At 37.1% G+C, this 18,319-nt stretch overlaps 1 protein-coding gene across 2 annotated transcripts in view; it reads right to left on the bottom strand.

Moving 5' to 3' along the window:
* Positions 1-18,319, bottom strand: part of LOC115414915 (glypican-6-like) — a 201,354-nt gene that overhangs the window by 12,094 nt on the left and 170,941 nt on the right. Inside the window, exons 6-7 of one of the 2 annotated variants that reach the window (XM_030128281.1) lie at positions 17,939-18,082; positions 15,365-15,394 (exon numbers count right to left, since the gene is read on the bottom strand). In XM_030128281.1, the coding sequence (XP_029984141.1) occupies positions 15,365-15,394; positions 17,939-18,082 (174 nt within the window). The remainder of the gene's footprint in view (positions 1-15,364; positions 15,395-17,938; positions 18,083-18,319) is intronic. The other variant, XM_030128286.1, reaches the window with a different exon arrangement.

Genomic DNA, 18,319 nt, shown 5'->3' with positions numbered 1-18,319 from the left:
ATTCGAATAATTCATTTTTTGACAAGAAAGAGCTTGCTCCGGTCAGGCTTGGAGTTGCAAAAATAAAAACAATTTCACTACTATAAATACCACTCAGAATTTCTTACAACCAGGAACGTGAGAATGAATTTTAAAAGACAAAATGAACTTATTTCACTAGGCATGCATATTTCATTAGATTCATTTCTCTCTACTCATCTCTTGGACTTACTTTAACGGATTTATTTTACTGGATTTTCTGCATTACCATTCAGTATTATAATTCTATTGTCGAATTATAATCCTATTACTTCAGTATTTCTGTTACAACTGACTGTTCACTTTTTTTCTTTGGCCACCAGCAACTTCCCTTTCACACCATTTCTTTCAACTTCCCTTACATTTTTTTTCTCTCTAAAATATGTTTTTAGATTTCTTTTTTGTAGACCTGGTCAGGGACTATTGCTCATGTTACCTTTGAAAGACATTTGAAACCATGTTCAGTAAATGTGTTGTGTATGTGTGGGCCAAACAGAAAAACCTGGCTTTTAACTTGTGGTTATTCTGCTTTGAAGTTGAATATGTCTGCGCTCTATATATATTTTTACATTTCCACATGCCATGAAATGACTTATGTGGAACTAATTGCTGCACTGGTTAAAATGCTCCTGATATGATGCGATACGTTTTGTATGTATATCTGCTACTTAAGGCATACTATGCCTAATAATTTGAACTGTAGGTGTTACGTTTTTGAAGGTGCTGACACAGACGTTTTCAACCAGACAACCAAACACACTTAGGCTCACAGACACTCACAGCACCTTCATCGTGTCCTAGTTACACAGGGGATTTGGGGGAGTGCATACAGCGAAGCCTCGGGTCTTAACAGGACATGAAAGGGCCTGTACCGACAGGATGCCACTGCAGGAGACTGCCCTCACATTTGATGTGGTAATCCTGTCATGGTGACACCAAAGCTGGTTAGGTTTAACACATTCTTGTCTGCTTCTGATTCTTGATGGCTTGAACTAAACATCCTTAATATCAGAACATGGCTGGAGATTTCACTTGGACTTTAACCCTGTAACGCCTGAACCGTTAAATTACTGACAGAAAATTCTGGTTGTTTGAAACTGGAGCCTTTATTGTTCCTTCTGAACAGCCAAAAACCTTTTATTTTTCAAATATCAAGTTCCATGTATGAGTTTCAATTTTGTATCATATTTGATACATCGGGTCTCAATGCTCAAATATTATTATTGTTGTTTTTTAACAAAACATAGTACAACAAAAATGTGTCTAACAAATTTTTACTTCCTTTTCAAAATTGGCAAAGTTCTGCCTCCTTCCTCATTAATGACAATCTTTAAGTGTCACTGGAAAGGCCTCTGGTGAACAAATTCCTTCCCCCTGGTGGATTATCCTTGTATTGCATGCATGTAATTGTATACATCAGGTTTTTCAAGAAAAAGAATATCACACTGATCATGTAGAGGGCTTCAAAACTCATGTATCAAATATGATACGTTTGGCATTATAGGGTTAATATATAGAATATCGGACATTTGACAAGTAAGGTGAACTGGAGGCTGTAGGGAAAAGGGTTAAGCATAAAGTATAAATAAGACATCCATTTATGATTTGTTTGGGGATCGATGCAGTGAATTCTATTGGTACAATATGCAGTGTCCTCATAAACAGGGCCAAGGTTTCAGCATCAGCACAGCCTACTTTACCATATAACTACAGAAGTAAACCAACACTTCATAAATAAATGTAAACATACACATACACACAGAATTGAATTGTGTTGACGATCTAACCATGAATCTTACATGAGCGCCCAAGGCAGCAAGTGTATATCCAGCCAGAATAGTTATAGTTTTCAATGTGTCCTTGCTGCAGCAGCCGCCGGATTAGATGCAGTTGAACCTTTAGCTTCTCTCTCTGTCTCTCTGGACGCCCAGTGTTCACTGTTGCATTGCTTTACAGAAAGCTCTAAATAACTGATAAGACCAAACACCAGTTCATCGGGAAGAACAAGAACAGTGATGCAGTGATGCAGATTAAATCACTGTGCTTGTTTAGCAAAACTCCCTCACCATAAATTGAAAGCTACAATTCTGAAATGGCCTCTCTACATTGTTAAAAAGAGCAGCTGTAGGCAGAATAAACCTGATTAGACTCAGGCTTATTCTAATTAAAACTGCTCTCATCCAAAACTAAAGACATCCACCTCTACCCTCTCCTGATATTTACATATACAAATACCAAACAAAGCTTTGTGATAAGGGACACTGTCCTCAAAACATTAATTTCTGATAGACCCAAAAAATCCATTAGAGAGCTACTACCCCCTCCCCTTTTGTGTACTGGCTGAATTAAAGATCTTAGTCAATAAAGCTTTATCCATCTGGCCTTGCTTGGGTTTGTGAATCTTGGAAGTGTGTCAAGTGGTTGATGAGCATGTAGGGCACCCTCCAGCAATGCATGTTAATGTAGGTCCAGTAATTTTAATTGGGCTTTTCAAAGGTCATATTCACCTGCTTACACTTCAGAATTTTAACGATTGTTTCTTATTGCTAATATTTTTTATTTACAAGTATGTGTAAAAGGGATTTATCATCTTAAAACCAGCGGGCCGTCACAGAAGTGTAACCAGTGTGGGAGTGAAGCTAAACAGTAGGTCACTGAAACATGAATTAATCACCGACTGGTCCTTGCTAATGTTTTTATTAACAGCAATGTTTATTTGCCTATGAAGCCACACACGCTAGTAACAAAGCCCATAACAATAATCAATTTCAGAAAAGAACATTGATCCATTATGAATAAATATGTGTGAGAAGAGATAATCAATGGCAAAAAAGGGATTTTTGCCCACAGGTTGCCTTAAAGATAAATTTTTAATGAGATGAAGAATGGAAAAAATATTATTATATGTCATACAGTGCAGTTACTAATTATCAAAGCTGATGAATTGGAATGAAGTCGAAAGTGCTCTTGAGTTTTCTTTCTATTACAAACTCCTGGTAGCTGCAAAGGTCAAAATAATATCTGTACGGACACATCAGAGTGGCCAGTAGCCTGCAATGCCTTGGTCCTTACTTTAGGAATAATAAATACCAGTATGTTCTGCAGTTGGATTTAGTGAAGAGCAGCCAGGACCGAGTTCAGCTCTGCTCCAGAGACTTCAGATTGAGTTCCTTCCATCCTCATGAGTTCATCTCTGAAGCAGATGGTTGAGCTGTGTGGATGCAGGAGTGGCATGGGAAATAAACAGCTCTGAGAAGTCTGAATGCCATTAAGGTGAGGGGGTTACAAGCAGAAGACGAGAAGATATTAAAAAGTACACCTTGCAGGCACGTACACAAGAGGTCGCCTTCAACTTCAGCCTCAATATGGTTCTTTTCATTATTGTGTTTAGAGACGCACAAATATATCGGCTGAACAGCGGTATCAGTCAATATTGGCCTTGTTGATCAACATTGGCCGTGGGTGAAAAAAAATGACGTTTCACTGATGACACGAGTCAATATTAAACTATTGTGTTGTTTTAAAGGTTGTTTGAAATATGTGTGACTGGATTTGTGCTCATTCCAATAAGGGGTGACGTAGGCTTTAAACTCTTAGAGCAAGTTATGTTGTTACGATGAAACATTATTTCTTGGCACAAAAAAGAGGAATAAATAACATAATAGTATTGGTTTCTGTCCCAGAATGGCATGAGTGGATTCAGAGTATGCATTATATTTCGATACATTTGAAATACATTTGAAATCCGCTGCTGCCTCCTGTTATCAATAATAAATTCAACCTTATTACAGAAATTTAGGAGAAAAAAATGCAAATATTGAAAGGCTGATCAAAGATTTATAAAACATGACTTGCCATGTCAGCAAATTAGCACTAATCAATTTCATGAAATATGTAAAATACATAAAACTCTGATGCAAAATCTGTGAAATTAATTACACTATAAAAGCACAGTAAAAGCACCTGTGCACTGAGACGTGTAAATGTACGAACTGAGAGGTAATTGTCACAGTGGGATCTGAAATCTGTAAATGATCTATTATTCAGGCAGAAAATCAAAGATTGATAACAGTACAGGTTAACACTGTGATCATGACTTGATTAGGTCCCATGATGACAGCCAGGTATGATAAACAGAAAACAAAGCATTGCTGTGTCCCCTGCTGCCAATGATTAATATTTGCGATGAATAACACATTCACACTAGTCTTTAAAGCTTGTGCCTAAACTTTTATAACACAGTCCAACAACAATGCTGAAACTGAAACATTGGATTGAAGGAGATTTTAATTCAGCTTCGTCTTTTAGTGTCAAACAGAAAATGACATCTATGATTTACACAAACACAAAGTATAAATCTGAGAAGGAAGACCGGAGAACTGAACGTTGACACTGTGCTCTGTATTGTGACCTGCATGCATCACTGTAAATTGGCCTACTTGAGAGCTTTACAGTGCTTATTGAGCAATTAGTTATCCACAAATACCCAGTTTCTCTTCATTATATCCACACAGACTTGCTAGTTTAACCTAACATAAACACAGTTTTGTCTTTGTCTTTAATCGTCTGCTTATTCTCCTTTCAAACAGAACTGAATTCATTTTAATACGCAGTAAAACTGGACTTTAAATAATAGGGATACTGAGCAGCTTTAGCACAGCACATTCATGTTAAACAAACCATGACCTGACTAATGTAAGCACAGATGGAAGTTTCATACACAGCTGGTTTTGTGTCCCATCCCAAGGGTAAACATACCATTTGGGGGAAAAAGGCTTTATAAACAGATGCTTCACTGTGAGGTAAAGTTACAAATGCAACTTGATAACAAAGTTGGTTTAAGTTATGGCACGCATCAAAACTAATCAGTGCACATAAGCACCTGCATTTACGGGTAAAATAAATAAATAAATATTGCAGTCTCTGGCATATGGCACTGGATTTGGTCCAACTCCAAAAAAATATCACATATAAAATGACTATAAATCCATGCAAATTGTTTTTTCATTGAACTCGTGACACTGTCGATGTTAAATGTCAAATATATGTTTGTCAGTAAGAAAAATCACTAGTGGATAGGATGAAATGTCTAGTGTAAATTAGAACAGACTCACCCCCCTCATCAGTATATAAACAGGTACAGAAATTAATGAATAATTTACAGTCGGTTGAGCATCGATTTTCACTGACCTTGACGCAAAAATAGCATATCAACAATATTTTGCTCAATTTGGATTTCTTTTTTTTTTTTTTTTAAACGCATCTACACAACTTAACCCTCAAAGACCTAAACAGCTGGTAACCAAAGGCGTCTACTGATATAAAATGTTTAAGAGCTCCTGATCCACAAACCCTATCTATACAGGTAAATAATTCAGGTAAAATGCAGTTTTTCAACTGTTCCGTAGTGAATGTGGAAACACTGCCATCGTCTGCAACATTGATTTAACGCTAAAACCCATGAAGTTTGACAAATAACAGTGGTTGAAGACACTTGAAAGTGGAAAAGCCATATTTTCTTCAGTTTGCTCTTTTTTGAGGAAAAAAGGAGCACCTTTTCAAATAGGAACATACCGAATCTTCACAGATAAATGAAAAAATGCAGAGGATAATATAATAAATGGAAATAATTCACGTAAGAAACTTTGAGAGAAAAATTAATTTACAAGCTGCGAGAAAAATAGTTCTAGGTGTTTGACGGTTTCCATGGTTGTGACACTGGATAAAAAAGATATCTTATGTAAAACTAAATTAAAAGACCAGAATAAAATATCTGAACTTTATCCTCACATTTAGCAAACTCTGCTTTGGTTATCTTAGGTACAAAGTTTGTAAAGCTCATATTAAAGTTCACCAAAAAATAAACAAATGAATAAATGACATACAAACATAAGGCCTCATTTGTTTTACTGCTGACATATGGATGACTTCATCAGTGGGTTGACTGTGTTCATAATCTGCTGTGTGTCCTCGGCAAATATATGGATTCACCTGCAGAATCACTAAAGGTCCTCCAGATTCTAGGTCACGTTGACACAAACACAAAACACTTGAGGTTTAAGCCACTTTACCTTTCTACACCTGGAGATTTTAAATTATATAATGTGTGTCTAATACGCATTTTAAAAAGTAGGAAAACATCCGAAGGGAAGCAGCAAAAAACGGTCAGTTCCTTGTTATGCTCAGCAATTGGGTTAGCTTAGTTCAGACACAATGGCCCTGCATTTTGTGATTCAGTGCTGTAAATAATGCACTAAATAGGATTTTGTTGGACACACAGTGGTTTATTTCAGCTTGCCTGCCTACCCACATAGATGAGTTTAGCTCACAACACTGCGCTGTGTTTAAGCAAGGTAAACACCTTCTACCTTTAGGCAGATGTACTCTGTCATGGGAGATGGTGGTGGGTCTGGTGAAGAGCACTGAGCACTGAGGCAGAGGAAGATTCCAGGACATTCTGTGGTTTTCTGGCCAGCGAGTGACAAGCTGCTCACAGAGTAAAGAAGAAGAACCTTTGGAACATCACCAGTTTGGATCTAAATTTAGCTCAGAGGCAGAAATTACTGTCATTTCCTTTAAAATGGAAGATAATGTTAAACTACATAGAACGGTGTGATTTAAAGGAAGTGAAAAGGGACATTTTGGGACCACCCTACAATAAATAACCCATTCGTAAAAGGTTAACGTGTTCTTATAAACAGTTAATACATCATTTGATTATTCATAGATCATTTAGAAGACTTAATCAGGTTTAACAAAAAAAAAAAAAAAAAACTTTTCCAGGTCACAGTTAAAATTAATTTATCAAAGTCTTTAGAAAGACACCTCAAAGTCACAACATTTAACCACTTACCATCTGGAAAAGACAGAATGATGGTCCAGATAAGGCTGATTTATTTACAATTAAATCAAGACCTGTATTTGTTTGACCTTAATGAATGAAATGTTGCTGTGGTCTGATCATAATATAATCATAATATAAATTACTTAAAAAACAAAACAAACAAAGAAACAAAAAAAAAAACAAAACAAATGTTCTATAATTGTAAATTATCAATAATATATAAATCCTTTTTATAATTGGCAAGCAGGAGCAAGATTACTAAAAATGATCACCATGGCTTATGTTTAGAGTACGGTCATCATTTGTGTAGGCTCAAGTTTTCAGGTTTGCAGAGGCTGGGCATGAATAATGGTACCAGATATGATTAGACCCCGTCTGTGGGTTATTTAAAGGGAAACATTCACTCACTGCTGCATGACAAAGCCAAGTGATTATCAATCAGACCAACCTGCAGCTCAGCCTGCACACCGTGAATGCTACAGTGAACCACACCACACTGCACAGGCTCCACTGTTTACTCCACTATACAATGTTCTTATAGGAGGATAGTGAATGCCATTGATATTCATTATTAACACTGACTTTTCCCATAATGCTTTCCTCCTGAATTCCTAACTTGGTTGAAATTAAATTATTTATCAGTAAATTGATTGAAAGACAGAATCAGTACCATTCTCAAGTACAAACTCTAGCATCTCTACTTCTTGCTTTACAAAAAAAAATAAAAAAAATAAAAAAAAAAGTTCATGCAGAAGATACACATTAAAGCCAGTCTTCTTCTTGACAAATCCTGTAATGGAGGCTTAAAAAATAAAGTACTTTATTTGGTTTGTTGTTGTTGGCAAAGAAAAAAAAAAACACTATTGTGCAAGATTTCAAAGGCTGGCTTTCATCTAGTAAGAAACCTAAGTGAAGTAGGAAAAAAAACTCAAAAAACACCTCAGAACAAAAGTTTACACCTCAGATTTTACCGCTCTATCTGCCTTTTAAATGGACAAATCTCACTATGCTCATGTCCACAGCAGAAAAAGCTTTTTCTTTTCTTCAGTAGAAGTTCGAACACCAACACAAAGTACTGGGCATTACTCCTTTCTTAGCTCTTTTTGCACAGTCAAGCTTTTGTGGGAGTGGAGTTTTAAAATAGCAAACAAACACATCCATAAAGAACATTTTACTGCCTCGTGCGTTGTCTGTGATGCTTCAATTGGTGTCTGCATCGCTCACTTGGGGAGCCATGAAACTACTGGAAGGACGACTACTTAATGAGAGAAGCGCAGACCTTTTAAGGCAACTGTGTCGATTTGGCTGAGCCTTACAAATGAAAAACAGCAGCTAAAGCGGGAGGATATAAAAGTTAAACAACGGTCTATGTAAAAGAGCCAACTGGCACAATGAACTTTAAGGAATTAAAGAAGGTGTGGAAAGGCGAGGGAAATGTAATGAGGCTGCCTTTATCCGCTGTGAAGACAGAAGGTGGCCACATTGATCGGTTGTGTCTGTCCACGTACATTAATCCTAATTCATTTTTCAGAGACTGGTCTCTGTTGAACGAGCACGGCTGATTACACATCAGTCTTTGTCAGGTTTCCATCTCTTTTGACAGGCAGAATTACGCCCACGGACAGATTCATCACCTCATATTAAACCCTGGAGGTGAATTTCTGAAACAACAAAGTTCACACTATCCAATTCAATTCAACACACTGTTAACAAATATCACATTAATGTTTTTAACAGCTTATCTTTGCTAAATTTAGTCTTAACAGGCTTCTTAAAGAACTCCAAATCAATAGTGCTTGCAGGTGTCATTCTTTTCATATTTACTGAATATATAAATATATATAAAATCTTTCTAGACGCTTAACAGGGAGGGAATTTTGTGACAGAACCCTTTGTTGTTACCCTGATTCAGATAGAACAGCATCAAAAGTGGTGCATTGGGGCACAACAACAATCTTAGACATGTCCACGGCAAAATTACTATGCAGACAAGAGCTGCACACACAGCTTTAAATGATGAATGAATGAAAGGAAAGAGCCCTTACAAACTGCAACACAAAACATATCTTTTCTCATTCTCATTTTGATCCCCACGAGACAGGGTCCTTTCATTTAATGACTGCAGTCAAATTCTGACACGGCAAAATATACAGTTCTTTTTCTTCCACAATCTTCGTCAGCACAATGTAATACAAAGTTTAGAAACCCCAACAGCACTCGCGCCCCGTGGTTCTTATTGCTACTGAAACATTAGCTCAGCATGCCCAGTTTACTGAATTAGCATGCCAGTGCGATTAACTGGTCTAACACTTGTTCTTTTGCTGCTGATTTGCACAAAAATCGTGGCTATTAAAGACAAAAGCGAAACTGTAGAGAAGGGTCGGGGAGTGCTTGCCAGACTTTCATTAAGGCTCTAACTGGACTCATTTTATAGCATGACTCATAGTTTCAACTAATTTGGCCATATTACCATTGGTCATTTTGGACAGTTGTGTCTGTACTCTCGCAGGGCGGACTGATTTCTCATTGACTGATTATTCTGGCAGGAAGAAACAGCGATTTCTACTCCCATTCAGAGGCTGAGGGATGTTCAGCCTTGGGTTCTTTTCATACATTGACATTCACAGTGTGTGCCCTAAATCTGCATAAAATCCTTCTCTTTGCAGTGAGGCTACAATAATAAATGCACACTTATATGTAAATACACATACAGTAGCTAGTGCTTGTAAAAAACAGATTCACTTGATTGATTGAAGAAATAAAGCAGTGATGATTTATTTACACGTTTTGCCTTCCTGAGAAATGGCCGTTAACAGATCGTTTCCTGGCTCCGGCACCCCGCTAGAACAATGTGAAATGGAGCGTGGAGAGAGGGCCTGGCCACAGCTAATGACTGATTTACTTTCTTTGTAACTGCAAACACCCCATTAGAGAGGCTCAAAATATTTAGAAGTTGGTCAAATAAATCAATGCTGGAATTGCATCTGGACATCTAACACATTTTTGCAGGCATTTGGGTAATAGAAAAATGACAGTAATGTCCTTTCAGCAACATTAGCTCAGGCTGTCAGAGAACAAACTCATTCCTGTCAGAACTCTGTCATTAAACATCTGCTAATATCTCTGGTAAAATAAGAGATCATAAATGTCAACACCCAGGTTACGGCCTCACGCTTTCCTCCCTGCATATGGTGCCATAAATGCTCTAATTGTGTAAAACAATAAAAGCTGAAGAATAGAGTAAGGAGTACATCACCAGTCTCTCATCACAGCCTCTATTGGAAAATGAAGCAGAGGAATGTCTTAATCAATTAATATGTGTTCTTTAAAGGGGTCATATTTTGCTAAACCCACTTTTATTAGTCTTTGGTACATTTATTTGTGTATTTGGACCCTAATAGTTCATACATTTTGAATTTCAACCCTCCAGGTGCTGCAAAGACATCTTTATATTTATATTAATTTTGGGAAAAATCAAGTGGATTTCTACAACCTGTTTTAATTCCTGCTTAATTTGTTACGTCTATAACTAGTTACGTCACAACATTTGCACACATAAGGTCAAGACTTCCAACGAACATTTCTCCAAGTACGACATAATTGTTTGTCAACAGTAGTGGTTGTAGTCCATGCTGAAAATATGTCCAACCTTCGATCTGATACCTAAAATGTTCAGCTGTTGGTGTATTAATGAACACAAGTGGTTGAGCGGGATAGAGCAGCACAGCCAACAACCTGAAGGGGGTGGGGCATGAAGTGGCTCATTGTATTTAAAGGGCCAGCGCTCAAAACAACCTTTCTGGTGTCATTACTCAGAAATAGGGTTGACGATGGACCTGTGGAGTTGAATTAATGAAGAATTCAGACCCAAGCAGAGCATTTACAGTTTATGTAGACCACAGGGAAATGTTTTAAAATGCATAATTCCATTTAAAAAAAAAGCAAAATATCACTACTTTAAATGGGGCTATATGTAGAATTTCTTCTTTGAAAGTTACCAAAAATTATTATTAGAGTTTTAAGAATAAACCACTCTGAGGTCACGTCAAAGGTGCCACTAGAAGAAATGGTGAGTCACTCTGTCAGTCTCCCATGGTGAGGAAAAGTAACACTATGGAGCCTTTGACCAAAGCATCAGAAAGTACCAAAATGGGATGAGAATTGCTAAGAAACAACTTTCAAATAAAGTGAAAAAAGCGATCAAAGCTAAAAGCGTAGTTGTTGTTTTGACCCCTGGACACAGCTCTAAATGAAAATAATGGAGTTTGAGGCTGAAATCACACTGTTTGTTCTATGCCTGAGTTTGATTATGAGGCTTATAAAGGTGTAAAGTTATAGTGTGATGTTATTGTCTTGGCTAATTTATCATTTGCTGATCCACAGTTCAGACTATTACAGCTACTTCAGCTACTGACAAAACAGACTGTACAGAAAACAGAGGTGATATGTGGTTTTACTGTGGCTGTTTTCTGTGTAAAAACTGAGCTACGCTAACAGAGCTATAATGTAAACTATCAGCTTATGCAGCATTTGAAGATTATAAAACACAATGTTATTTAAACCACAAGCATGACCAGAATCATTTTGTTGTTTGGGGGGGCAAGACAAGAGGGAGCGGGGGGAGGTGTCTGCGATTGCCGGAGTGGTGGGGAGGGATTGTGGGATTGTTGGACCGGGGGGGGGGGGGTGGGGTTATTCAGTGTCATGTCAAACGGTGGTCCATTCAACTCTGGCAGGCTGGACAGGGCATTTCAGACAGGGGTGTATGTGTAAACAATGAGCTTTATATTTCATTCATTGAGTGAGACAATCTTTGGATACATGGTGTTGATTTATTGGTAGTTTTGAGGATTTGGAATATGAGTACTACATAGAACTCCTTTAAGTAATGAAAGTAATGAAGGACAGTGATAAAACCTCAGTTAAAAAAACAAAACAAAACAATAAAACCTTTACAGATGACTATTCCTGGTGGATGAAATGAACCAAGAAAGAGACTGTTGTTCTGTTTCAGTTGTGAACTGTTCAGCAGTAAGCTGGAAAGAGAGTGGATTAGGATAAGCACTTTTATCTAATTCCACCCTGATCTCATATTCTCCGTGCAGGTGACAGACTGGGATTTTAGAGATACACTATCACAAACAGTAAACAGGCTCAGAATGGCCTCAGATATATAAAAAAAAAAAAGAAACTACAAATACAGTCAATAGGAAAACACATGACTGAATATACAAGCGAATAATGATTAAGAGCTTTTCACTCATTTAAAATAAACTCAATATTTGATGCTAATCATAGGCGCAGAAATGTTTTTGCCAAACTGGCTAATCTGAGAAAAATCCTGCCCCTGCATTGAATCCCTCCTTCACACAGAGTATGTGTGGAGAGAGGCCACAGTCACTGACTACATAATTAGCTACTGCTTTAGCAAATCAAGCCCTTATTACATGTAGATTGCAAGAACAAATTTAGCATAATGCATGTCAAAAACTTGCACTGGGATGTCATGTCAATAAATGTGTACAAGATTGGAATGAATTACAAAGATACTAATAAATATCACCCCTGCAATGCATGCTACCAAGCACTTCACTACCAATTCTATATAGACAAAAATACAATTTATCATACTTTCTATATGTGATATATATTTTTTAGTGATGTTAGTTTTAAAGGGGCAGCCATGGCTCAGTTGGTAGAGCGGGTCGTCCAATAACCAAAGGGTTGCCGGTTTGAATCCCGCTCTGTCCTAGTTAGTCCGTTGTGTCCTTGGGCAAGACACTTCACCCTCCTTGCCTCCAGTGCCACCCACACTGGTGTATGAATGTGTGGTGGTTGTCAGAGGGGCCGTAGGCGCAAAATGGCAGCCACACTTCTGTCGGTCTGCCCCAGGGCAGCTGTGGCTACAGATGTAGTTTACCACCACCAGAGGGAGAATGTGAGAGTGAATGAATAATGGGTCAATAATGTAAAGCGCTTTGGGTGTCTAGAAAGGCACTATATAAATCCATTATTATTATTAATAAAGACAATTGCTTTTTGATTTTTGATCTGATGCTAAAAGATGGGGTTATACAAAAAGATCCACTGAATTAACAACTGCAAAAAAAAACAATTTCCAGGCATACTGATGAAGTGATTAAAAAAAGATTTAAAATCAGATTCATTGTCAGAAAATCCACCAAATCCTTCTGAGTCTATCTGTGAAAGACAGTCTGTCAATGTGTTTTATTCCACCTATTTATACCCATGCGTGGAATCTCTAACATTTATGCAGATCATTGAGCAAATGCACGAGTGCACACTGTTTTTCCCACTACTGGTGATGAAAATAATCCCAGTATACAATGTACAAATGCGAGGAAGCACTCTGTAAGGTCATGTCAGGGTAAAACTGAGCCTGTATTTCGCAAATTGCATCCATAAATTACTAAATTGTGACTCCACTCATGTATTTCTGAATAAAGAAACCAGTGCCAGTGCTGGGAAATTAAGTTTTGAATGGATGAAATACATTTAGGCTCCATGGTTTGAAGGATGTTGCTTGTACAGTTGGTTTGAAGTACAGCACTCGCCAGAAACCGCAGATTTCATTCTCTAAGGGCTTAGATTTGGACATTAAAAGCACTTTGGTTTGGGTTCTGTGGTTTTGTTTAAAATATTAATACAACTGAGTGACATTTCATGTATTTGAAGACGTTTTATGTATTAAACTAAACACAGGTGTTTAAGTGGCACTAGTGCTTATAGCGTAAAATATTTTCAAACATGCAGTCAGTGTCAGATACAATAGAACAAGGTCAGAGCAGTGTTTGTGTTGGCATGAAAACAAACTAAATGTGAGTCCGTTTCCCATTTATGATCACAATCAGCGTGTTTTCAAGTATGACATTTCACAGCATTTGCCTATTTAAATGAACAAAAACTTGATGCTGCCGTTATTCTTAACAAAACAGTATCAGAATTGCACTTCAGTTATAGAAGAGAAAATCTTTATCTTAATTGCATTTTTGTGAATTTTTAACTGTATTACTCACGTTTAAGGACCTACACGTCCCCCTACAGGACGTCTAAACCCAGTACGGGCCTTGGTCACTCACTGACATCAGCAGGATGTAGTGTTTTGGTCATTTCTACATCCTATCTGGTTAATAAAGATTGTGAGATTGGGGTCAGGTTCTAAAACATACCTAAAGAGATAAGGTCTGCAAATTCTACTCCTTTTTTTTAAGTCTTTCTGTTTAAGTGTACTTGTACTGATCATACTTATGACATTTAATTGTGCTTTGTGTATCAGGTGCAAATTCAGTAAAAAAAAAAAAAAAAAAAAAAAATCACCATAAATGCACCACTCTGGATTTTTTTTTTTATGTGAATTACTTGCGTGGGCAGAACCTATGTGGAGCAGACATTACCGGCCCTACGTGACGTACCAGTGTTGAGTCCAGGTGATGGAGTACAAGTAAACAGGCAGCAGTCAGTGAGCAAGATTGAGTGGAAACTCTGCATTCACGCTTGTTGTTTGTGCAGCTGTAAGCTATGCATTTTGCAGCACTTTTACAAAACTGACCGATAATGTGCCATCTTAGACTGGTGTCTGCCACACGGGGTCAGTGACCAGTCCATCACAGCCCAGGTAATCGGACAATACAACATTACTATGTCACTACCAGTGTTGGAACAGCCTGTGAGGGAGGCAACATGTCTCTGACTATACCTGACTGACAGAGCAGTGACTTATTAGTACCTGGACATACTTGACATTGGGCTACAACTTAAGTTACCGGACAGAACCACTAGCATGATGTATGGTATTTTGAAATAGCTAGCAATGAAAATTCACCACAGGTACCTTTAAACAAAGCTGTATATGAATTATTCTTATTCTTATTTGATGTGTAGTAGAGACTGATTTCAATACCACCTTTTGGACAGAAGAAACTGGACTCGGTATTTCATGTTAAGACCAGTCAAAACCAGGCGTATACCTACATTTTTTGTGTAGTGGTTTTGTTGTTAAAATCCCTGCTGTGGTTTAAAAAATACCTCTAAACATAACATTTCCGTATTTCTTGATTTGTCTTCCCACGGGCTGCCTCATTTTAATATTTACTGCCAACAGGAATCATCTCTTAGACCATATCAATCGTTGATATTTTGGTCTTGACTCTGAAGTTCCTGGTCTTGTCTTGGTATCGATAAATTAACTCTGTCATGACTTGGTTTTGGTTTAGATGACTGTGAGAACCACCATGGTGCCAGACTAAAATTATTTCACAAATGAAAGCGAGAAAATTCTTCATATCAACCACAACAAATTACAAGTCGCCTCCAGACTAGAGAACCAAATAATTAAACAAAAGTAAATAAACAGCCATGCCACAAATACGAAATCTATATTAACTCTGAATAAAGTAAACAACCAGAGCTCTATGGGCAGGTTGATTAAAACAGGGAAGACAGATGACTTGATGAAAGTAGAAGAAGGAATGGAATGCTTACACTGTGTTGCATTGTCCTCCAGACAACCCTCTGGGAGCAGCAGAGAAATGAAGAAGAAAGAGATTTAATTGGACATTGGAGTAATCGAGAAACTTGGAGAGAGAATAGGAGCAAGAGAATGTCTATTAGTTAGTGAAGCAAAAAGTTAAATGATAAATGGCGGTGCTGAAATATTCCATCCACCAGCCTCATCCCACTGTGAGATTTAGTGCCTCAAACAGTTTTTTCACAATGAATCTCAAACTGTGATATCAGTTTAAAATCTGCTGTCATCAAATATGATCTGTGCAAAGATCAGCACTCCTACAGCAGCAGCGGCCTGACACGGACAATTATTCTGCAGTCTAATATTAGAGGTTATTTCATCCACTGAAATTAAAATTCAGAAATATACACAAAGCCCAGATGCTTTTAGGTGCCAAGCAAAGATGTAGTTTAGCATTGATCTCAACCTGCTGCATAAATATAACAAGTACATGACGACACACAATTAGATGTGATCAAGTTAGTTGATAAATTCTGAAATGGCTCCTCTGAGAAACACTTTTCTGAAGTGTTTTTTCCATCTCTTTCAAGTCGGTCTGACAAAGTGTTATGATGAATTATTTAAGAAGGGGAACCTGTGGATTTTTTTTCCTTTCGGCAAGATTTTTTTTTTACTTTAATGCTTCGTTTGATGTGTGTATCATGAAAAAAGGAGATAACTTTAGCCAGAAGTTTAAACAATACCTGTACGAAGTGATATGCTGAATACATAACAGTGATGAGACAACATTTTACACTGTTACAACATAGCATCCATCACACACATTTATTTCCTTTCATTACTTTAATGTTGAGCCAATTGGAGACAACAGCCTTTAAGCTGCTTTGTTTTAACTGCATATAATTTTTTAAATAATCCTGTCAATTGACAAACTTCATAAAAGAGGAGATGGAGCTTTTCTTTAAATGGACAATTATGTATTTAACAAATGGATTTTCTAGTTAGAGAAAGGATTACATCATAACATGTTTGTTTAATACAAAAGCGTAAGTGGTTTATATAGAAAGTATGACTTGATAAGTAGTAAAGGTAGTAAATGAATTACTTTTTAAAATTATTATTTATTATATATTTATCATTATTAATTATGTTGCAGCCTGAAGCAATGCAGTAATGAATTATTCCATTGAAACAGACCTCTGGTCCAGAATTTAAAAAACTTTTTTTATTATCTTTACACTGTCACACAGTAGTTTTGTATATATCACCGACTGCACACTTGTTACTTTATTACCTCTGCCAGGAGGTGCTTGCATGCATTTGCATTTGTTTGTTTGTTAGCAAGATAACTCAAAAAGTTATGGACGGATTTTCATGAAATTTTCAGGAAATGTTGAAACTGGCACAAGGAAGAAGTTATTAAAATTGGGGGGGGGGGTTTGTCTTGGCGGAGGTCTGCGCTCTCCGAATGCTGTTCTTGTTTACTATTATTATCACTATTTATGTCATTCAGTCCCTTTAACAAATTAGTCACTTTAACAATTTAAAAATATATTTTTTATCTTCTCTATTTTTTCATTGTATTTGTATATTATATTTCTATTGAATTTGTCCATTTGAATCGTATCTTAACTTATCTTATTATTATCAGACTGTATCAAAGCTTATTGATCCCATTTAAAGTACTTTCTTTAACAACATTATACCTATGACCATAATTTGGAAATGAAAACATATATGATATTTAAAATGTGATCACCTGGAGACTTTTGACTATGATTACAGAGCTATATCAGTGCACAAACAAAGGGGTAAAGGCAGATTATGTTGACTCCAGAGTTAGTGAGTTATGGGATCTAGTGTGTCTATATAATGGAGCCCAACTCAAACTGCCTCCTACACAATGTGTTTCACTGGCACGGGCTGGTGCAATACATCTTTTTATAGCATCAATTAATGTGTTAGGATTTTTCACCACCCTGAAGTTTGTGCAGTGAGCCTGTCATAGTCTCCTTAAAACTCACTCTCAGCATATTGCAAATTTGGGAAAAAAGGAGATTTTTTGTTTTTGTAAGGAAAATATTTTCTGCACACCATAAGGAATACAGACTAAAACATATTCAGCTAAGATAGGTGTAGATGTACTGTATGTGTTTTTTAGTGTGTTTTTTTCTGCAGCCTCTCCAGTCTAATACAGTGAGGTACATGAACCAGACATGACATTTAAACTGCAACAGCCATGGTGGAATACACAAAGAACCCGGGGTCTGTATCGACTACAAGAACAGGGGTTTTAAAGGATTTCTTCTGGAGACTTAGCAGGCATCTATTTCTTTCTGACCATTGGACCTGAACAAATTAGCTTTAAGCTCTGCATGCACTTTTGTTCAGTTCTAAAAATAATCTGAGCTGATTAACAGCAAGGTGAGAAACCATTATTTAGCAAACATCATCTCAATGAATGCATCCTTCTTTCATTAGGCTTGTAACATATTCCTGTCTCAGCCATCTCTCCTGTCTGACCCTAAATTTTCTATTATATTTGTCACTATTACTGTATTTTATAACACCAATCCTCTTTTATATACCAGTCTTTCCAGGCTTGTTCCTGCTGCTGTCGTCGGCCTCTCTTCAGGGGTGAAGTGTTTGAAGCGGCTGCTAAATACATCTGAGATGCCACGTGCAGATCTGCCTATTCCTGAAGGCTTTGGTTGGCCACACCCTTGAAAAACCTAAAATGAAGACAGGGAGATAAAATTACCACAGATAAAGGTCAAAGAATAATTTCAGCCTGAGCATGCAGGACGAAAAGGGGACAGACACTCTGTAAAAGTGTTCAGTTTGTTTTTTTTTCCCAGTATTTCTTCAGAAAACTGCTGGGTTTTCAAGAATTAACACAATAATTTCTCATAATTGCTAAATATAAGGGTTTTTTTTCTCACTGAATTGCTGAATAGTTAGAAACCATG

Source organism: Sphaeramia orbicularis, chromosome 3, assembly GCF_902148855.1.
Source record: "Sphaeramia orbicularis chromosome 3, fSphaOr1.1, whole genome shotgun sequence".
Classification (NCBI taxonomy): Eukaryota; Metazoa; Chordata; class Actinopteri; order Kurtiformes; family Apogonidae; genus Sphaeramia; species Sphaeramia orbicularis.
The sequence above is the reverse complement of the archived record's forward strand: the minus strand, read 5'-3'. Positions and strand labels throughout refer to the sequence as shown.